The sequence below is a fragment of the Lytechinus pictus genome, unplaced genomic scaffold, assembly GCF_037042905.1.
Source record: "Lytechinus pictus isolate F3 Inbred unplaced genomic scaffold, Lp3.0 scaffold_19, whole genome shotgun sequence".
Lineage (NCBI taxonomy): Eukaryota > Metazoa > Echinodermata > Echinoidea > Temnopleuroida > Toxopneustidae > Lytechinus > Lytechinus pictus.
Window position 1 is genome coordinate 8484769 of NW_026974140.1, and position 23813 is coordinate 8508581.

The 23813-nt window shown below is 37.3% G+C and overlaps 1 protein-coding gene across 1 annotated transcript in view; it reads left to right on the forward strand.

Moving 5' to 3' along the window:
• Nucleotides 1–23813, forward strand: part of LOC129260703 (guanylate cyclase soluble subunit alpha-2-like) — a 149836-nt gene that overhangs the window by 111410 nt on the left and 14613 nt on the right. Inside the window, exons 6-8 of the mRNA XM_064114581.1 lie at nucleotides 4921–5406; nucleotides 13921–14064; nucleotides 22533–22687. Of these exons, the coding sequence (XP_063970651.1) occupies nucleotides 4921–5406; nucleotides 13921–14064; nucleotides 22533–22687 (785 nt within the window). The remainder of the gene's footprint in view (nucleotides 1–4920; nucleotides 5407–13920; nucleotides 14065–22532; nucleotides 22688–23813) is intronic.

Consider the following 23813-nt stretch of genomic DNA (forward strand, 5'->3'; position numbering starts at 1 on the left):
CGCCTTTGCACTCTTGAGAGAATAGTTACAAAGAGGGACGATAATTCAGAAAATTTATACGTGAAAATTTGACAGAAAATCCTTGTCAATTTTATTAAATCAATAAAAAAAAAATCAGTATTGTAAGCCAGCAAATTCAAGCCTGGTTATTCGCCCCTTCATATTTACGATAAATCGATTCAATAAATAGTCCTACAAAACTCGCGCTGTCACTCTCTTCGGTTTGATTGAATTTGTCTTATTGTATTTAAGAAGGACCAAAATCCTTTACCAAATTCATGAATATGTAATTTATGTTGTTCAAAGACTAGTTCTACATTGCATTGAAACTCCCAGTAGAGCCATTTTGAATTCAGTACAAATGTTCGATCATTAATTGGGGCCATCTTCTGGATCTAAATTGATTATCGAAAATTTCATCTGCATTCAACATGACTCTGCTCGGAACTTGTATTCATTTCGTTCTACTTTATGATACCTGGTGATAATGGATACTGCACTGACCCTCAAAATTCCTTTGAAAATGTCCGTGAATTATCAAGCAGCTTGTGCAGGTTGATAGTATTGCCAAGGTTGATCCATGGTCTGTGTTATCTTTGGGCTGACCTGACTAATTACTCTGATGACATCAAACGACTGACGTCCAATTACTGCGGCTAACCTTATACCATGACGTACACCTCTTCAGCGTGGACAAGGCCTAAGGTGTAAATGACCTGAACATTTTGGCGGGAATTCTTGTTGATGTGTCGTCTGTCACGAGGACACGTGATCTAAAGAGAGCAATAATCCCAAGTGACATTGATCAGTCGCTGGCGTTCAATCGAAACCAATTTGCATCTAAAGAGGTTTCCAAGTGTCAATTTGCCAATTACGATTTTTTTTCTTTCACCCTCAAATTTTCCGCGATGCGCGAGGAAAAGACACACGAGGAGAGTTGAGACCAAAACTGACCGACTCTAAGGTCTTTATCTAAATTTATTTATATTTGTTCGACATCTAGATAGGAGTATATTTGTGGATTGAGATTGAGATTTATGTTTCTCTTTCCCAAGCACCCTCGATCCCTGATCCTCACCATTTATTTTTTATGATGTTCTTTAGATATTGAATAGATGCTTTTCTTGGTTATTTAAAAGGCTCTCGATTTTTTAACAAAAGAATATCCTTTTCCATATTGAATACATGATTATTATGGGAAATATTTGTGCTTTAGATAGTGATGATTTTCAAATCTGAGTTGCTTTTAAATATCACCATATTTTTTATATGAAAATCTTGTATTTCCTGTTAGTTGATTTATCAAACGACAAGACCAATATGTGAGAGTGAAATAGTACATCATTGAATGCATCATCATAGAATAGCACGATCTGATGCATCTCAAAATCTTCTTAAGCACTCTGCTGATGCTACATTTTCACTGTTTATATGGTATTGGTACGAGTAAAGCGAATATTGCAGGTATATGGTCCTCAGGAACAGACTAACATAATGAAATTCATGGGCTAGTTCCCAAAGCAAAACGAAGTCCTCCTGGGAGCATTTGAGTTTAGAGACCTTAGTCGATGTCAGATCGATTTTCCTACCCCCTTCGACCCCCATTTAGCAAGGGAAACACCTTTCTGAATGTCTCTTTATCCATTCCAATTCATTTCCGTGTTAAATAAACGCGGGAAAGCGGGAACCCATTTTGTCGGGTATGTTTACACGTAACGGGTTTCTACAACGGTCATCGTGGAGACTATTTTGTTTCCTAAGGTTGACCATCACTTTCGGATGTAGATTTCACAGTTTTCTTGCTATGTGGTGTGTATGGTGTCACAATGAAAGCGAGTGATTTTGTTTACTGTTTTAGCACTCTTCCAGAAGCGTCCTGACTTTAGCAATGGTGTTTTGATAATAAATTTTAGTTAAACCTTTTTGAAGTTCTGAAATTCTACAGCATTATTGAAGTTGGTAAAAGAACTCTCGCTCTTTATCATCATGTACTTCTACTGGATGTCAATAAGTAATGTTTTGACGATTAAAGTTAAGATGTTTTCAAGAGTTGAGTAAGGAGTAAGAACGCGCTATGATATTCTTTTCAGATTTGGTTCTCAAGGATATTTGAAAAGCATTCCTTTAGGATTAATCCATAAGGGCCATAGACTTGTATGTGCTTGCTTGCAGTTATGCATAGAGGGCATAAAACAGTTGTATTTATGCCATCAATACTAGATTTCAGTTATAGAAAATTTGAAATATTGAAAACATTATCGTAATTCTATGATGTGAATGTTGGAGTTGAATCTAAATATTCTTATCGGTGTTTATTATTTCTCCATAACTAGATTCAACGACTCCTTGAATTCCTTGAAAAAAAACTTTCATTTAGTGTCAATGTTATGTGACAGAAGTTAACCATAGACCGCTGGGTTTTTTTTCTCTAGAAAATAAAGAAATTTGCCCCTGGAAAGAACGTTGCATGTCATGACGCAATATATTCATGGGTGATGTGTCACCACGTTTTACTTAAAATTTCAATAAAAGATGATAGAAAACCGATATAAGAAAAGCCAACCCGGATCATCAGGTTTCCGTGTTTTATTCCTTTTCATTAAAAGAGACGTCCATGCTCTGTTGCAAAAGAAGTGTGCGTATGTGTGCGGAGTGAGGGTGTGCGTGTGTCTGTTGGCTTCAATTTCCTAAAAAACCCTCTCTCACAGAGGCGTCGATCCTGGGGGGCAGGGGGGCGATCGCCCCACCAATGAAAATATTGGGGGGGGGGGCAAACATATCGTTTTGCCCCCCCCCAATAATTCCAGATGTGCAAAAATAAAATAAGATTGTAATGTTCAGCAAGCGAGATTGAGATACACAACTCGTTCTCTATTGCAAATCGTGCTCAAAATGTCCGCTTTTCAGATTGGAATACAACAATTTTCAGCTCGCGCTTCGCGCTCGCATCATTTCTGTAGCAAAAACCCATACTTTTCATGATTAAATAGGTGAATAGAATGTCCCGTTTTCAGTTCTAACCCTAAAAATAACTCCTGCTTCGATTTGCAATAATATTTTGTTGGATATATATCTTGTTCTTTATAAAAAAAAAAAGTCCATTAATCTGTCATTTTTTTCAGAAATATGCAAGCTTTTAGAGAAAGATTTGTTCTTTTAGATACCAATCTTAATAATTGGTACCAAAAATGCTTAGAATATCAAGCTTTCAGGTCAGAATATAAAGAAATTTCAGCTCGCTCTCGGCACTCGCATTATCTGTGTAGTGAGATATGTATCCTCCTCATGAGTTACTATACAAACAGTCCTAAACAGGTACGCTTTTCCTGTTTTAAGGTCAGTATACTAAAAAATTTCAGCTCGCGCTTCGCGCTCGCATTAATTTGTTGGTGAGATACATGTCTGTATCTCATGAGTCATATATACATATGTATATATATATATATATGTATATATATATATATATATATATATATATATATATATATATACATATATATAATATGCCTATGTGTGAGTGTGTGGGGGGGGGTGTTTTGTACGATCTAGCTTTTGGAACGTTGATTCATGATTTTGCCCCCCCCCCCCATCCGAAAAATGGATCGACGCCCCTGCTCTCTCATAAAAGAGAGAACTAGCCAATAAAGAAACATTTCATCAGTTGGGGATGATAAATAAAATATATTTTAAGCTTCAACCAACCTTAATGATTAATTGGGACGAGCTTTCGTCCACTCCTGTGGACTTTCTCAAGCCAATTGATCAGTCACAAAGTTTGCTGCCTGTGGTGGTCTGTACCTCCACTTGCTGTTATCATGCCTTTTTCTTTCTGCTGGATATAATTTGTGTTTTATATTCCAACTTTTTTGTGTTACCCTTTAGAGGGTGCGTATTTGTAATCTATTCAAACTACGGGTACTTTTCGTGATATCTTATACAAATCCATTAGTCCCTTACTTTGAAGACGGCCTGGATTTTTTTTATACCAAGGTAGATATGAGGTGCAAATGTAATATCCTAAATGGATAAATAGGAAGTATCGGATGCGTTTGCAATTTTCGGATGTGTATCTTAAAGTGTGCTTTGATGTTATTGTACTGTACAATGGCATTAGATAATTCTATTTGGGATATTACATTTTTGTACTCATCATAAAAATGCACTTAAATCTACCTTGGTTCAAAATAATTATACAGACCCTTCTTCAAAGTAATGGACTTCTGGATATTACGAAAAGAACTCCTGGTGTTGAATAGCTTACAATTACGCACCATCTAAATAAAGGGTAACACGAATAGTTTAAAAATAAAAAAAAATGATAAAGGGTGGTCAGGGTGCATTTTGTATGCGGAAAAGATCACGATTTACTCCCGTTAATATCCTAAGTATTCGTTATACCCTCTGGGTATGTCTGAGTTCATTTGGACTTTCTTGGGTAATTTAATGCATATTCTGAATACTCCTAATGGAAGAGGGGTCAATGTCTCTGTGTAATATTCTAGATTGGAATATTCTTGTTTCTATTATGCTTTGATACATATTTAAAAAGAAAACCTTGGATCAGTTATGGGGGCATTTCAAGTTCACTGTGGATTTTGAGTTCAGTTGCTTAACATCCTGAAAGAGGACACCAATTGCAAATCGGAAATGCTTTTTAAAGTTGTAGGTCATAAAAAATACACCTTTTGAATACTTCATTAAAGTTTGGTAATATTTAGCTAATTCTATTTCTTCTCATTTTTTCCATTTCAAGTTCACTGTGGATTTTGAGTTCAGTTGCTTAACATCCTGAAAGAGGACACCAATTGCAAATCGGAAATTCATTTTAAAGTTGTAGGTCATAAAAAACAGCTTTCGAAAACTTAATTAAATTTTGGTAATATTTACCTAATTCTATTTCTTCTCATTTTTTCCTTGCAGTCGATAGAGGTTACCGGTCAGATGATCTATGTCCCAGAAAGCGACTGCATCCTGTTCCTCGGTTCTCCCAGGGTTGGTAAGCTGGAGGAGCTGACAGGGCGAGGTCTTTACCTAGCTGATATCCCTATCCACGATGCCACCAGAGATCTCATCCTGGTAGGCGAGGAAAGCAGGGCTCAGGATGGTCTCAAGAAACGGATGGACAAGCTGAAGTCGCAGGTGGAGGAGGCAAGCGGCAACCTGGACTCGGAGAGGCAGAAGAACGTCGATCTCCTGAACCTGATCTTCCCTGAGGCTGTTGCCAAGAAGCTTTGGAGGGGTGAACCCATCCCTGCTCAGACCATCGAGGGGGTGTCCATGTTGTTCTCTGATATTGTTGGCTTCACTGCTATCTGCTCAACCGCGACACCCTTCATGGTTGTCCATATGCTTAACTCTCTTTACACCGAGTTCGATTCTTTCTGTGGGATCTTAGATGTCTATAAGGTAAGCTTCTAATTTGCCCCTGTTAGATTATGAAATGATTTCTTTCAAACCCCTTAAATACTACACAGCCTGCCTCGATGTCTAATCCTTCCCCATTCCTTTTCTTCCCCAATCACTTCTTTCTGTATCATCCTCCCACATCCCGTATTGCTGTTGTTCTTTTATTCTTCTTTATCTTCTTTTCGTCATGACTATTCTGACTTGGTCTCTCTTATATTTAAAGTTATTTCCCCCTTCTGCTCCCCCCTGCATGTTATCTTATCTTAGCTATCTATCTTTAAAAAAACTATTCCTTTTCTCTTCTTTTTCTTTCTTTCTTTCTTTCTTTGTTCTTTCTGTTTTTTCTTTCTTTGTATTTTTTTTCTTCTGCTCGTCCTTTTTCCTTTTTTGGGGGTAATATTTTGTCCAGAATTAATTGGCATCCAAACAGAACATACATTTCTCATTAACATCTGCTTTACTATTCTGCAAAGTTCTTTACCACAATTTTTTAATGTTATAACATGAAAGTGGGATTTAGAAATTATTCCACATTATAATTTTTTTCAAAATGGACCTACTTCATGTACTTTATACCCGTTTCTTATACATGTTATAGTACTATGGTGATCCGTTTTCACTTCTACGAAAAGGTTCCTCGTGATCATTTTTCACAAAAGTACTTCGACTTCCAATCCGTTAACAAACACAAAATATTTATCCTCTTTTGCTCTTTCGCGCATCCACGTTTTCGTTCCCCCCTTTCAGGTAACAATGTTTTGGGACGTGGCATCCAGGTAATGATGCCTGAAATGTTTGTCAGTGCATTTTATTGATTATACGTGGATGACTAATTGAGAGTTTGAGGTGCTAATAATGGGTTACACCAACTCATTCCTGACACGTATTACGTCAAATATTTCCCTGCAAATCAATACATGTCTCGCGAATCAACCTACTTTAGGCATGTAACATAACGCCTTCCTATTTTGATTCCATTTCTGAGCATGGACAATTCTGCAATTATGCCATAGGTCGGAGAGCCTGACAGCTATATACCAATCGAAACATTAATCTCACATATTATCATGTTCTGCTGAGTGGTTTCGGTAACACTGCATCTATCATGATGGCAAACCTGGAAGAAGCAAATGTCATTACCTGTTCCCGTTCATATTTGAGCTGATGCTGGCTGGGCGTAACATTTTTTTTTAAATCTCTTATTTACTATGTATGTCCAAGTTACTTTACGGTTGCAGTTTCGGGATACTACTCCTTTTTTTAGATAAAAAACTTTGAAGAAAAAATGTAATGTATTTTCCCCAAGATTATTGAATAAATATTCAAAGATGGATTCATGAATCAGAAATATCGAGCAGGTGCAATTCACTTCAAACAGAAAAGGAAAACAGCCTCATGAAAATATAATGAAGATAAATGATTTCCGAGTGTATGTATGACTTGGTAAATTACATTTTGAACAGGCCCTTTTTATGTGAAATATGTCAGTATCATAAATTTTGTAAGTTGATTGCCCTTGGAATAAATGTTAACAATATCGGAGATAGACTCTCCAGAATCTTGCATACATGCGTGGCATAGTAGTGATACCTGTCTGTACTTTACTCCTATCGCCTCAAGTGGGTTGAAGGCCGTTTATAGAATTTATTCAATATGAGCTGACAGGGGATCGAACCCACGACCTTCTTACTGGTGGTTTGGTGTCGCCGGACTTGTCCCATTTCATAGTTTTAGATAACCTAAATCTAAGGTTGCTCTTCATGAAGGTTCATCCTCTGGGTATTAAAGTTGATATGATCTTAAAAACTTTATGAAATACTCCTCAACTTTAATTGAACAATCAAGAAAATACAGATTTATTTAGCCTAAAGCCACCTTTTACTACAATTGTTGGGTTAGTAGTCAGCTGTTCTGCCTACCCATAATCTACTGGGTAACTAAAAAGACTGGAAACTGAGGCGGCAGTCCATATCCCTTTCAGGCATGCCATGTCCTCTTTGTAATGCATATTGACAAGTAATGTGTTAAATACTTACAAACACAATGCAACGTAATCATGTTACGATATTGGCGCAGATACACGACAAACAGTGACAGTAATGCGATCAGAATAACTGTAATATGGTAAGAAACAACCAGAACAACTAAAGGCCACTTTGCTTATAAGAAACTAATGTTAACTAATCATCAGACAAGAATTGAAAAAGGAAATTCTGTTTCAAGATTTATTATCGTAATGCTGGGTGTCACCACATTTTTTTGTTTCTTTTGGTTTTTCAAATGTATGAGTTAAAGCAGCTCATATCAGTTAGATGTTGTCTTCCAAGTGGCTTTTGAATAAAAAAAGAACGCCAGGCATTGTAGTCTGATTAGATTTCCAACTGATTTGTCATTTTATATCTTAAAAATGTGCTAGAGGTGTGGGCTTTCTGTTACGTTTCAAGTCTGCCGGAATATCGTGTGTCAAGGCACGAGTATGAAGAAGGCCACAATTTTAATTATAACCAAGGCAATGTATCAAAATCTTGCAATCTTGCACATTCCCCCTTTACTTGTTTTCCCCCTACTCCCTCCCTCTCTCTGTCTCTCTCTCACACATACACACACACTCTATTTCTCTCTCATTCAAGTACATTACAAAATATGCCGTGGTGTTTCGATTCCTTGTTAATTGATTAAATGACACAATCTAGGTGCCAAATATCTACAGAGGCTTTCAAAAGCAGATAAAGTGAGAAATCCAATGCCTACATTGTCACGTCCAACCCTACCATCCCTATAACTAAATCCGATTATTGATTTATTCATATTCAACCCCAAGCCACATTCTAGTGCATATATGCATGAGCAAATGTATCCATCTAAGTGTAACCCTTCAAAGTTATTAAAGGTACAATTCCAACTATGGGCTTCATTCGGTTATTGATGTTGTGGGTAAAGTAGTGTTTTGGGGACTTTATGCTCTGATAGAAGTAGGTCATCTTGGGGATTCAATTTTGTGCTTTCTATTTTCTCGTTTCGAATTGCCGTCCTTCTGCCTTTCTCCGCCCCAATCTAATCTGACATGGATTTCTTATCTGAACCGATTGATATGGGTCATGTCTTTAGATCTTCCCAGTCATCTGACTGTGCTCTGTATACAGTCTCTCGCCCTTTTGGGCCATTTGATGAAAACAAGGTCACGTGATAGAATGCAGAATGTGCGCGCGAACTTGGCGCCATGCTATAATATTATATCGGTCGTTTGTACCAGAAAGCCTGAAGACCCACCCCCTTATGATCTCCCGGTTCAAGTAGTACTACAAGATACGTTGAAATGAGATGAAGAGTGGGCGGAAGTGACAGGTTGCAAGAGAAGTTTTGCAGAGCTCGGAAGACAATCCGAGCAAGGGTCGCGAAATTCGACGGCCGAAAACCCTCAAGGACACACGAACAATAATTTTGTGGATTGCATTTGGTAGTTATTGGCGGGTCATACGGGAGACGATGATGTCATTCAACACTCCTCATCATCCTTGACTCATTGTCACCTTACAATCTCATCCCAACTCCATGTGGGAATTCTTTGCAAGCATCACTTGAATTCCTCCACTAATTTTGTTAGCATTGTCTGAGTCTGGTGATTATTTTGATGTCAAATGACATGAATCGTGAAGCATTGCCCGAAGGTGTCTAGACCAATACTTCTAAGTTGCGCCAAGACGGTTTGTGAAGGCATATTTAGTTACAGCGTTCTAAAGACGATTCTTCCACCGGGAAAAAAGTATGATGAAAGACAAGACACTGGATTAAAATCCAAAAATACTGAAAACGTGTTGAGGATCACAAAGTTTGTAATAAGAATCAATAGTATCAAAGCAAATATTTTTAAGTAAACTACAGGCTAAAATACATTGATCTTAAAAATAAATTTGAATTGTCAGGCTGCCCAGTCTCTTTGATCTGTCAGATTAAATAACTTCATTTTATTTTCTCTTTCAATTCCACGATTAAAATTCATCATAAAGGTTAACCTTGAAATGTTGACAAAGACTGATTTTTAAGAAACGTGTCAAGTGTTGATGTTCAATAATAATAATATAGGGTATTTATATTGCGCATATATCCACCTTGTTAGGTGCTCAAGGCGCTCCTATATTACCCGGCTAAGCTAGGCGTTCATAGCGCACACAGCTTTTTAAGGAAAGTTTATAACACAGCCTGGTAACATATGAAGTGCTGGCATCCTACGCGTCGTTGTAATGCTAATTCTTTTTTCAGCCGCTTGACCTTAGCACTCCTTAGCCCATTGATTGACAGACCAAACCCTCAGGTATGTCCTTTCTCTGTCCAGGTATCATGTTAATCCATGGGAAATGTTTCATGAATCGACTTGTCATTGATTTTTAGTGATAATCGTTATAAACTACAGAAATCCTTCGTTCGGATTGGCTAAGAGCAAACTCTGTAATTGGAAATCACTGGCTTGGCACATCGTGAAACGAACCTTCTCGGGCTCGTTAGGGCAGTAACCAAAGGGGTTGTTGAATTCAAATGCGAAGCCACTGTCAATGACATTGGGCAAAATGTAGACAAGACTTCTAGTCAGGAAAGCGCCAACCGTTGGTTCCCATTCACAGTCTTTCTTCAAGGCTTTTTAGATGCGATTAATGTATTTATTCAGCCTGAGATTGATTGGCAGCTTGACAGCGCTACCTGAGGGGAGGAAGGGTTACAAACAAAAGATCGCTTCCTTTCCTAAAAAGGGCGCCAAAGCGGATAGAGGAAGTAAAGAATGTCAGTTTTCGCCCAAATATAGGCTTAAGACTTTAACGCGTAGAGTTTGTTTGTTGTTCTAGGAAAATAAGAGAACTGGAAGTTTACCCAGATGCTCACACACAAACCAGTAAGTCCAGTCTGAATAGTTTTTTCTTTCGCTATCTACAAACAACTTGTATTAGATCAATGACGGGATACGGGAGATAAATGGCGCTACCAATTGAAGGGCTTCGCACCCTAGATGGGTACTATAGAAGGATAATTACAGCTATTCGCTTAAGTAGTAGTAATCTCAGTCTACATAGAGCCATGGTCATAATGACTATGCGATAGTTGTAGGGATTCATTTAATATCGCCCCAAATCCCCGTTGTTCCATATCTACCCAAGATAACTGTCTCACACGCACACCCGATCATAGGCATACCGGTTTGAGCGATCAACAACCTCCGATAAACGATAAACTACCTGAGCTGTGAGGCCTATACGCAATGCATCTTATCTATATCGAATGTTTGATAAGTATAGGTGAGTGTCCTTTTCAATTCCGGAAACCCAGGAACGGTACAATACATGTTCTAGAAAAGACTTTACCAGACATGCTTTCCCCTTTTGAAATCACCACGCTGATCGTAATATGGTGCGAAGCATGCAAAGTTCTCACTTTCAGACCCCACCCCCCCCCCTCTCTCTCTTTCTCTTTCTGACTCCCAGAGGAAGCTGGCGTTTAAGAGCATTACAAATGTCAAAACGTTGATTATCTTCAGTCAATATCTCATTACCTCCCTCTCTCCCTTCCTATAAACTGAGCTTTATGTGAGACTCTACAGCACAATGCATGTACACTAGCTCTCCCACTAACATTGACGCACCCGTTCGGACGCACACGCACGAACCAGATCGACGAACCTCCCCAGTCCCCACATACTATAAGCTTCTCGTGTAGCCCCCTCCCCCACCCCCCCCCCTCTTCCCACCTCCATCTTTCCACATTCCTCCTTCCTTCTCTGAGAATGGCAAATGTTCCAATAGAACAAAAGAAATTATAGTGGTGTCTTTGAAAATCAGGCTTAAAGGAGACATGAATTTGCATTGTGTCTCTTGAAACAAGAAATATCAATTTCTTTGCCCAGTAAAGAAGAAAAAGAAGAACGCGAAGGAACCGCTGCGCTGTACCGAACTCGTTGAGCTTGCAGTATCTTCTTTCGCCGCCATTGAGGTTTCACCACATATCTACTCCATTTTAAAAGAGGAATCAAATATGTGATCCGTAAAATGTAATGATTGATATCTGCAATTAGTGACAGCCATTGAATTGTCACTACGACACTGTCCACTGCCCAGTGAAGTCCAGCTTAAACCCGTCTGGCGCCATTATGTTCGCATTCGTAACGTGCTTCAGGTCAGCTGAAAATTACAATTTCAAGAAGTTTTGACAGAGCGCATTGATTGAAGGGTTCAACATTAGCGAAAATTCTGTTTGGTATTTAAGGGAGCATGTCTAGTTAGACTTACTCTACATTATTAAACGTTCCCATGTATACTTGACGAGTAGCTTGTTAATTTTGCAAAATGTCTCGTCTAGTCAGTCTGGTTGTAGTATAAGAGATGCAGAGATGTTGGTCGGTTTGACGCCGTTTAAATCCCTGTCCCAGCTGTATTGCAGTTAATGCCTCGTTCATATACCATTTGCCTTTTTGAAACTTCAAAATTAAAGATTCATTAGGTTAATGGAACAAAGACTTAACAGCATCGAGAAGATTCTTACTGAAGTAAAACAGTGAAATTATTTTTTTATGATAAAGTGATCACTTTGGCAATAAAAAAGTATACAGGTAGCAGTCGAACCGGTGCACCGGTTCGTTTGCTACCTGTATACTGTTTTATAATTATTACCACGCCCCGTGTGATAGCGACCTGCATTCAGTGCATAAGCTGAGGAAAATTATATATTATAGATTATTATTACACGACATTGAACTTTCACTGATCACTCTCTACTCCAAGTCCGGGCTTTTTTTTATTAATTTAATCTATAAATTCGTGTATATCCTTTACATATATTTTCTGTGAAATGCATCCGATTTTGCACATACTCTGCAATTAAACATTTCTTCTTATCAGTAATGTTAGACAATACTATAGATTTTTTTGGAAGTGTTCTCTGAGTCGATAAGAATTCGGCAAATTTCATTATCAATACTATGTAGTGTGTATGGAATTGTCTTTTTTTATGGGAGGAAAAAAGACATGTTTTTGTTCTGGATATTCATATTCAAAGAACTAAAGAGACCGAGGATCTACAAGCTTGAAACTGGAGATTTCCCTCCCAACAATTCCATTGCATGCAATTCCATTCCCTCTGCTACGCGTGTGATTTACAATCGCGATCGGGCTCATCAATTATCGTCCTGCTATCGATATACCGATCACGATCTTTTCCTTCATTAACCCCTCCCCGATCCCCTGCCCCACTTTTCTCTTCGCCTGCATTCGATTATTCTTGAGATACATGTCTGGTCTCTCCTGACAATGTTAGCTGGGTTACACGGCTAAAGTCCCTTGCTCTAATTCTGCTACTGTCTTCAGAAGACCCGAGACACCGCAATGGAGGATGAACCTCATCACCATGCCCATTGATGAATCCTGTCATATCTTTCGATATGCCAATATATCATGTCCCAATCTCTAGGCACTTCGTGTCATTTTCGGGGCTAGTATTCATATCAGAAGTATTGGGTTAAGACCATGCGCCCCGTGTGCGCTGTTCGTCTGTATACAGGAGAATAATATGTGTGGTAATTATTTGAGCGTAATAAGAGGGAAAGGTGAAATTCCTGGGGGAAAAATCAGATTATCCAGCAGTAAATCAGAATATCATTGCATCGGAACACACACCAGTTATTCAATCACGGTCTTCTTCATAGCCACATATAGGGGGTGCTGCAAGAAAATATTTGCGATCAATTGCAAATATTATGTTGCAATTGTACAGCTGATAGTTCAATGTTATCTATAGCAAATCAGATTTAAAATCTTGTTTCAAGGAGCAGATTAGCAATCAGTCACTAGTTTGCAATTAACTACATGACATATGATTGATTTAGGGACCAAAAATAGACTTGCAATTGATCGCAAGTTTCTTGCAACACTCCATTAGTGTGGGTGTAAGGCCCTGGGAACGATTTTCAAAGCAGGGATGCAAAAAATGAATGAGATTTGGGTCAGAAAAATGTGGACAGGCTAAAGAAATGGGGTCGCTGTTAATTGAAAGTTTGGGTCGAGTCTCTGCATTGCTTCGGCACCCGCAGCCCCCAGCCCTCTTTTGAGGGCCATGTGAGGGTGAGTCGAAGCTTAGTGGTTCTGACCTAATATCTCAAACGAAGGGTCATGGGTTCAAATCCAAGCGATGGTGGATGTTCGTTTAGCAAGAAATTCTCGACCCATGCAGGTAATGTGAATGGGTATCAGGTATAGGATTGATTCATTAAATGTACTGGGCGCTGTTGATAAAATGGTAGCTCGAACTGTCATCGGGATACAAATGGTTGCATCCTCCTTTGTATCCTCTGGCAAAAAACAAACGCTAATCATAAATCGAGCTATCATTATTAAAATAAAAGTTTAGGAGGTAAGGGGTTGCTTTGGAACCAGTCGGAATGGATGGTTTAAGAATGTTATCGTTGTCATTTTCCAAAGGTAATATGAATAAACTTGCCTACATTAATGCATCATCTTTCCCTTTTCTCTTCCTTAGGTGGAAACGATTGGTGACGCGTACTGCGTAGCTTCGGGTCTTCACAAATCTTCCAACACGCATGCGCAATTAGCAGCTAAGATGGCGATCAAAATGATGGAGGCTGCCGCCGCCGTCAAGTCACATCAAGGCCACGCACTGAGGGTAAGTAAATTTCGTTAAGAATGAAACCTTTTTATGATCTTTTCAGATTTTACTGAGGAATCGGCCTTCCGATCTAGTCAAGACGATTTGTCTTGAGTTTTGTTTTTAAATAATCTGTTGATGTGGCGCCTCTGCATGGATCGACTGAGTGTCCCAAAAATGTTATAAAATTCTTCTAAAAGAATATGTTGGTCTGCTTTTCTTAAATAGTTTTGTTTTCTGGACCCACAAGCTTTCACCTATTTTTTTTTCAGAGTTACTCTGGCTCGAATTAAGTCGACTCTCGGCCAATATTACTCAAGTTAGTTGGATATAGAGCCAAAGGTGTCTCTGGAAATGTGTGAGTGCGTACTACATAGTTCCCACTTTCACGATTCAAGTTCAAGTTCAAGCGATTTGCGCCAAGATTGAAACGGCTTACTTAACCGTGGAGTAATCGTAGTGATCTTATCAGATCGTATCAGATCATATCAGATCAGTCGTGGCAATCTTATTGATCGTAAAAAAATTAAATGGTTCAAAGAAGTTCCAGATTAGTTATGAAAGGCCAATCGTGGCTTTCGTAAAGGATCGCACGACAGAGGGAACGAGGTATTAGTGACTTCACCATCCATGATAAATCTACTAATCGAACAACTTCACCTTCACTTTGAGTTCCTAAGTGATGATGTCATCTGCACAAAGACTGCATTACCGTTATAATACAAATTCAAAACTGACATCGGGATACGTTGATACAAAACTGAGGCGCTACATTTCGTAGAGAAATGCTGAGACGTACAGTGTGTATCTTTGCTCAATATTAATATTGCTCTCATTTAGCTTTCTTATACTTTGCTAGGTTTGATAAGGTATTTAACTCTTTAAGAGCCATTGGCAGCTATAGTTGCCCATAGCCCTCTAGTGCCACTGGCAGCTATAGTTGCCCAAGTAACTTTTTTTTGTTTAACCAGTTTTACAGCCAGAAAATCAACACCATATTTTGTGTTTTTTATGTTGTTATATTGGCAAGGAATTCACAATTAATTTTGTTATATAAAAAATAGTGGTTTACATAGACATTTTTTGAGTAAAATGGCATTTTTGCATCATTATTTTGAAGAGTTGATTTCGGATATTGCCGCGATCTGAATCAATATTTCTCCTATAGACACGTGTGATATAAAGGTTGTGTGTAGCAATACACGTACTTCTATGGGCAGAGCAAAGGCGAGTGTGCGAAGGAATTCAGCTCAGAATTGACCAATGACAGAGCGGTACGATGTCTCTCACCCAACGCTACTCACCCATTCGCTATTGTTTTATGAATATTCATGAGCTATCGATCGGTTCTTTTGCAGGCCGTTATGGTAGTATTCTTGTGTCAAGGCTTTTTTCTGCCTGCAAATGTGCACGGTTTGGGGGAGATTTTTTTGGGGGGAGGGGGGGGGGTGGGGGGAAAGGTCTTATACTTTGTTTTTTTAGCATTCTCACAAAATTGTTCTCGTTATAAATATATGAGTAAAGAAGGCTGTCATTTCCAACTCTCATCGCACTGCAATCTTCACACTCATTATTTATTTATTAATTTATTATTGTTATTATTATCATTATTAGTATTACTATTATCGTAATCATTATTATCATTATTGTTATTGTTAATATTACTATCATTATTATTTTCCTTCACCTTCTTATTATTAATGTTATTGCCATCATAATCATCATCCTCATCATTAAGATTATTATTCAAAAATAATTGTTGTAATCATATTAATTGCATTTGTTCTGCAGCCAAACTCTCTCTTCATAAACTTAAGATCAGGTAAATAGCGGTTCATTTTCGTTTGTGTTTTTATAGCCCAAACCATTAAAAAAAAGAATGATTGACATTATTATGCTTATCAATATCATATTCAAACTTCTCACAAAAATATGAATCGTTCAATATTCTCCTCGAATAAAATAGGAAGAAGCAAAACAAATAAATGTGATAATTAAAACGGCCGATAATACCGCTTTATTCGTCTCAAGATTGATTTTTTTTTCAAGGTGGATGTTTTTCCTCTGCTAAATCAAACCATTGGTCAGAGAAAAAGTAAACGGAGTATATGCAGTAATATCAGATGTTTTGAGGAAAAGAAAGAAAGGGATACATTAACAAAACCGATCAGACCGACCTGTTAGTTGCTGCATCATTGACGTCACTATCAAGGGGATTTTAAAACGACTTTAGAGAGTAGAAATGAAAATGATAACGATGATAACGGGTTGAATATTACATTTCTTTATACCACGCATATTATTGTACACTATGTTATCTGAACAAATTATTTCTTTTACCACGGATAGTGCTACGAGCTGGGGAGGCCCTGGACGGATGCAGGATTTTTATGTAGGGGGGCAAATTGTTTTCTCTTTACCTGGGTCACCCATAAGAAATCAATACCGGAACCTTTGAAAGTATTCAAAAGTCAAATCAAAAGACGCGCGTGAGCCCCAATTTCTATGAACATCCTGTGCTAAATTACTCTCCTAGATAATAGGTCAGGAGGGAGCGCGGATTAGAGATTCCTCATGAAAGAGAGTCTGGGCATCTATTGTTCATGACTTGGTGGCATGAACAAAATAATGTAGTCACGTAGAATGTTAACAGGTGGCTACTTTGGTCAGACCAGTAATACAGAACAAATAGGCCTATTTTCTTTTTGAAAATTTGTATTGATTTTTTGTTTGTAACTGATTTGCATTCCCTCTTCTTTGATTCACGACAAATAAACTTTCTTTTTCTTACTTCTGTGCACTTTGCCAAGAACGCCCATATTATTTTGTGGGATTTTATACTCTAAACTTGTAAGTATTGAATCTGTCCGACCCCTCTTTATCTATATTTCAATATATCATCTTTAGTTCTTTTATATTTTGTCTCCTTCTGACTGGCAATAACTTTGTTTGTTACACTACGAATAAAAAAAATTACAGAGTCTTATTTTGAAGACTACACGAATGAAAGGGTACGGTTGGCCGCACTTTGAAGATACATGGCTCTAATGTATTATTGTGTGTGTTTGCTTGGGGATCGCAGCTGTGCTGCGATTGGTCACTTGATCGGCGACAATGCCCTTTTTTGGAACAGGTCGCTTTCTCGTACTTCAGAGGAAATAACTTGAATAGCAAAATAGTATTTCATTCAAAAGAGCATTATTTTTCGTTATTTCTGTTTGCTCAATTTCATCAATAGATACGTCATTTGAAAGGGTAAACATTGAACTTTCATTTTATCTTCTTAATTTCTTGGTATCTCTACAATTCCTCAGGTTATTTACTCTTTGAAAAGTTTATGAAATCATAATTATCTAGGTTTTACTTATTGAAAAAAAAATTATGTAAGATATTAAATCTTTTCTCCATTTTTCCAAACGCGAATATGAAAGATGATAACATGACCATAAAGCCCATGAACCATGCATCATTTCATGTGTAGAAGGTTTTATTATACAACGTACGGGTAAAGAATTATGACCGTTTTAAAATCAGTCGCTGATCACATTTCGGTCAATTTAGGATTCCCTCGAATATCCCTGGCAGTAGAGGGGTATTGGGACTGGCAGAGTAAGAGTTAATAATGCATTAGCTCCTTACACTGTAAAAACGCTGTTTAAAACTTTAAGCACGTTGTTTAAGCCCGTCACTCTAACAAATACTGTTTAAACTTTTTAAACAACTGTTTAACTTTTTAAACAACTGTTTAAACTTTTAGACAAGTCGTTAAAAGTTTAAACAATTAAAAAAGTTTAAACAACTTGTTGTTAGAGTGACAGGCTTAACCAACGTACTATATTTGTACTGTGTATGCCAGGTTCACAAGCTTGAAATATCATCATAAACACCAACCAATTATATTTGATAAGATTTGAAGAAATAAACCAAAAAATTGCTGTGATCAAACATGGATATTAGTCCATCCATGAAAGTAGGCCACTGTGTATAAGCATTCCCTGCTATTAAACGTTACCTTCTGAATATCCAGGGCACATAACATCCTTGCTGATATCACTTAGTATGTTGATATCCGTCTTAGAGAGTGATTACACCGTTTTGAAAGGTAATGGGACATAAGGTCTCCGACCTATCTCAATCGAAATCAGAAGCGATTAGGATTTCATGCTCGCTGTGTTGCATTTTTCTTCCTTTTGGATCATACTCGGCCAAGTCAGCGGTTTATGGTTTCTCGGTAGAGTGAGTCCTCTTTTCCATACATATTACATCTTGGTTTGGTAATCTTAGAAAGACCACGGTCTGTGCGAAGTATCCAACTTAAATGAGGCGTGAGTCCAAGCGATGCGTATGTTCGTGACAAGGAATGTCTTCTCGCATCAAGATGGACACCTTGACGAATGCCAGGTCACGTGTGCACTCCATTTCATTTGTTTTACATCATTATTTCCCTTCCTTTCGCCCGCAAACAATCATCAAACCTTAAATTGCGAATCGTGCTCTTCCGAATCTAAACGGGATGGGATTGTTCCTCATGTTCCATGACGAAAATTCTTTGCATGTTCTTCGCATGTCCATGAACTTCGAAACTCAGCCCCCCCCCCCCTGGACAGTTTGAATATAAGGGCATTGGTATTTTATGTTTTCGTAACCCCACTGCTAATAAAGGCATGTGCATGTTTAAATACATACAGGCATATAGGATTGATTGTATTTTGCCTCGTCTCATTGAAAGAAAAAACGACACTCCAAACAGGAATGTGGGCATATTTTCTAAAAGGTTTGACTAACTTTAAGGTAAATTGTTGGGTAACTGGTCAAGAATTCGTTCAAGTGTACGTAGGCTTCCATTTTATATGATCTAAACGCAGATAAAAGAAAATGGGAAATACCACAAACAGGTGAATGGCTTTATGCTGATAAAAACAACAATATCGTAACCAAAATAAATTTATTCATGAGTGAAAAAAAGTAAATGCACTTTGTAACATATAGCTCTGCGATTCTGCGCTTCTAAACCAGCTTCTTGTAAAAACCTGTCCCCCAACAGATCCAGAAATATTGAATAATTCATCATCAAGCTTTTACCGCCCATTCCCAATGCGCTTTGGGCAACCTTTCCATCTCGGCTTGAGCAAAAAAAAATCCATCTTTTAATTATGGATCCCACCTTGCGTGAAGAGATAAGAGAGTGTATTAAATTGGCAACGTGTGAAGATGCGTTATACGGTAGATTTAATATCGGCTTACTTTAATCCTGTTCACAGGCTCTGCAGCTTCGGCGCGACCCTAGCTATATGTACCCGGGAATGGGAGTTAAGGTGATGCATTATTGCTTCCTCTATGCTCCCAAGACCGGCGACGCCAATCCTATAACCACGATAACATCCCTGGATTATATAGCTGACAATGATAACTCGTCAATAAATTATGAAAATTGCACTTGTGAGAACAGATATGAGCTTCATAACAGCTACTTTAAATTGGCTATAAATTATTCATAGTACTTTGTTATTAGTTTTGTCAGATATTCTAAAGAAATGGCAAGGACGGTGGCATGTCAATGATATATTGCAGGAATGTCACTTTGCTTAGAAGTATTGAAAAATCGTTATTATTAAAAAAAAAGAGTACAAATTGATATACTCCTCCTTCGTAGAATTTGGGAATTCATGTTTTATTTATGAAATTTTCTCTACCTTTGATGCTTTATTTGGAACACGTATTTTAAAACGAGTTTATTTGATTAAAAGTGAAAATTCAAATTAGCCTAACACTGGAATTTGCAACACAATCTGATCTGAAATAATAATAATTATGTTATTACGCTTTCAAATTTGGCTTTATAAAAGTTTTACTAACAAAGTGGGTAATATGCAAAAGATATAGTCGATAATGTCGCTCTCACTTCCTTTTTGTGTTTGTGTATTTTGAAAGAAGGAAAAACTTTATTTGATTAAAACATTTGACTGCTCCATACACAATAGTAATTATCAGTACTACAGTACTGGAAATGTCATGATTCAATTAAGACCATTAGTATTACCAAATCTACACAAATATGATATAATATCATAAAGTATAAGGAATAAAGTGCATCAGCAACTCTCACCAACATGCCACCTTCGAGGATTGCGATAAATTCAACACCCTTTATGTTGTATATATTGATATACCTGTGACAAAGCTTTAGGGGCCATCCTATAACACCTCATTGATTTTTTATTAATATATTGGAACATGTTAGAAACAATCAAATATAATTCCTTTTGATTGATTGAAAGGTCGTCTTTGTGATGCAATAAAATGGAAGTGGGAGCCCTTTTTTTAAGGGATTCCTCCTTAAATGCTTTCAGAGTTATTTTGATTAAGATATTGCAAATTTATTTTCATAGTAAATACATAATAATCCCTATGTATTGATTGAAAAGCTTCTTTTTGTGTTGTTGGGTAAAGCAATTAAATGAGAGTGCAGCCTATCGAGAAAAAAAAGACGTTAGTATGTTTGATTAAAAAAAATTGCGAATTCATATAAGTAATGTATACATAATCCCTTTTAATTGATTGTAAAATGTTCCTTTGTATTACTGTGTAATTTAATAAAATGGAAGTGGGAGATTACACTACTAAACTGTCGAAAGAAAGATCACGATGTTCATATGTGGTGAATTTGGATTGGTATGATATACCGAGACAGAATCATTATTAATCCATGTATTTCAACTCATGATGGCACAAAATCCTTAATACAATACCAACGAATCCGTCTTTGTTATCGAGTGTGATGAATTGAAATTGACAAAAAGCTTTTATTGTGGTTTTATTTTATCCCAAGCAAGTGCATCGTGTTGTAAACCTAAGTAGCATCTGCCAAGGTTTATTACGGATAAAACAGCTCAGTGTATTCGTAATGACTCGCAATCTTTACCTAAATTTATTCGCGTGTTGAGCTACCCCTTGATGTGTACAGTTACACCCATCAAACCGTTTCCATACCGATCAAATTTATTGTGTTATTATCATTGACAAACTATCGATCAGTTTGGAATCGCTGTCGTTCTATCGACTGTTGCATCAGTCTGTGTTATTGTCGAATGATTTACCTGGTAAAGGTATTGCAATACATTTTCAACATACATGTACCTTTTCGTTTGAATTTTCATCTGGGGAACATTTTATGATACAGATCGTCAGTGGTTATTGTTATAAGCTACTGAAATCCTTGCATCTGATTGGCTGAGAGCAAAATAAGTCATCGAAAATCACTCACAAAACTTTTCGTGAAACGCTCCCCAGATCACTTCCACCCGACCATGTCTGACCTTCCTCTGTAGAGGTGTGAAGATTTTCAGCAATCTCTTTTGATTTTACAATGGATAGGGGGGGGGTCACGTTTTAAAATTGACGAATTCAATGCTTACAGTTATACCAACGCAGTTTTATATTGTTTGGCCCGTATTCTGAAGTCGGGTTTGATTTAACTCAGGTTAAAAGTTGTGGTTTAAGTATGGATCGCCAATTGTTACATAAATCACTAACAGTAGATATATCATATTTCAGCTCATTTTGGCTCGCAAATCATTCATAATTATCTACGAAGTATAAATAGATGATTTTCTTCACCATCGATGAATCAGGAAAGAGCAGTAAACATAAGAAACATACAACTTAATAAAAGTTATGACACTTTTGGCTTCCAATAATTTTAGCACAGAGTTAGACCATGGTCTAAGTTAAACCTGACTTCAGAATACGGACCTTTATGTTTACATTCTCTTACATTTAACAACTTTTGTTGAGATTGGTGATACAATTTGCTACTGTTACGATACTAATTCATATAATTACGAGCATGAAACGAATACTTGCAATTAAATACCTTCTTTCAATGATCAATTCTGTCAACACAAAATTAATCATCAGTTTGATTCGTGGTGTGTCTGGCCCTCTAAAAGATAAGAAAAAATGCTAAAAAGTAGATACATGTACAAAGTCCAACATAGCTTGATAAGCTATCTTCTAAATTTGATTTTTTGAAGAAAAAAATAAATTCCAGAGAATAGATCAACGTATCAATGGAATGCAATACGAGGCGGCAGATTTAGATAATTGATTGCGGAAGTAGTTCATCAACAATAACGGATAAATAGAATTCTCCGTTACAATAGACCAATTCTGTTTGGGCGCTACTTGTTTGCATATTTCAATTATGCGTATCTGGCATAGCAACACGCCTGGCTCATTGCGTAAAACAATGAACGTTTCCTTGTTTGGAAGCCTGCAGTAATGGCCGCCAAGAGAAATCAGATTTATCTATACCGTTATAGAGTTGTGATCGAGTTGAGATGTTTCTCACTCAATCTCAACTCTCTGCAATATCTCTATAGCACCGTCGTATTATTATCATATTAGGCTAGCTTATAAAAAGTTTGATTTTCAAGTAATTCCATGACTTACGGTTTTTGTCATATATCATTCTTCTTTCTATACAGATGCGTATAGGCCTGCACACGGGGGAAATTGTGGCGGGAATCGTCGGTCAGAAAATGCCCAGGTATTGCCTGTTTGGTAACAACGTCACCCTAGCTAACAAAATGGAGTCACACAGCGAAGCACTCAAAATCAACGTTAGCCCTACCACCCACGTGTAAGTACTAAACATCCTCGCACATATCTTGTGATTAAGTTATAATTTACTATTAGTTTAACGTTACGGTCACACAAACGGTAATGACCCATTACCGATCAGAGCTATTAAGTTATTTCCCATGGCGCACCATCGATTGGTCTGGTATTGATTTCGTTGGTGGGACTGTACATAAGGATTGTAAACTCTGTGAGCCGTAATGTTGAAGTCTGGGTAAACTCAGACTGTGATATACCTCTTCGGTTAAAACATGGGTTGCTAACACTGTACAACTTGTTGTCATACGTAGGAGTTCATTTTATCAGCATACATATACCTCAGTCACGTTTCCCCTACAGCGAGTCGAAAACAGCCGTTTTATGCATTTTTATTCAAACTTCAAACCACCTATACGTAGCTATTGCAATATCACAACAAGTGATTACATATGCTAAAAAATAGATACATGTACATAGTCCAACATAGCTTGATAAGCTAACTTCTAAATTAGATTTTTTGAAGAAAAAAATAAATTCCAGAGAATAGATCAACTCAAACCATACACGTCCAGTTATATATATATATATATATATATATATATATATATATATATATATATATATATATATGCATTTATACATATATATAACTGGACGTGTATGGTTTGAGTCGGACCAGAATTCAAAATATAGGTACGACAAGAATTGCTTTATTTACATTATGTATTTCATACACACATGATGAAAAAAAATATTTCTTTACCTCTGTGAGAAGTAATATTTAATTTGGAAGAAAAGAGAATTTGAGCAGTAAGGTGTGTGCAAAGAATAAGGTTCGCAGCATACGCGAGCGCGTGTGTGTATGTGTGTGTGTCTTAAAAATGTTTAATTTGCATCTCTGCGGTGTTTATGTGTGTATCTGTATTGAACGTATCCAAGCCTGACCACTTAGTATAATGTATATTGTATTTTTAAAGGATGTTATTTACATAGGTTTGTGGTAGTTTGTGTGTTTTACCAAAATGGGCAAATTGCGAAAATGTGCTGAAACAAGAACTGTCTCCCTCCCATACACTCCCAGAAGAACAATGCGTGTGCGAGGATGTTTCAACATCGCGACGCAGTTGTTTACAACTCGACGGAAATAC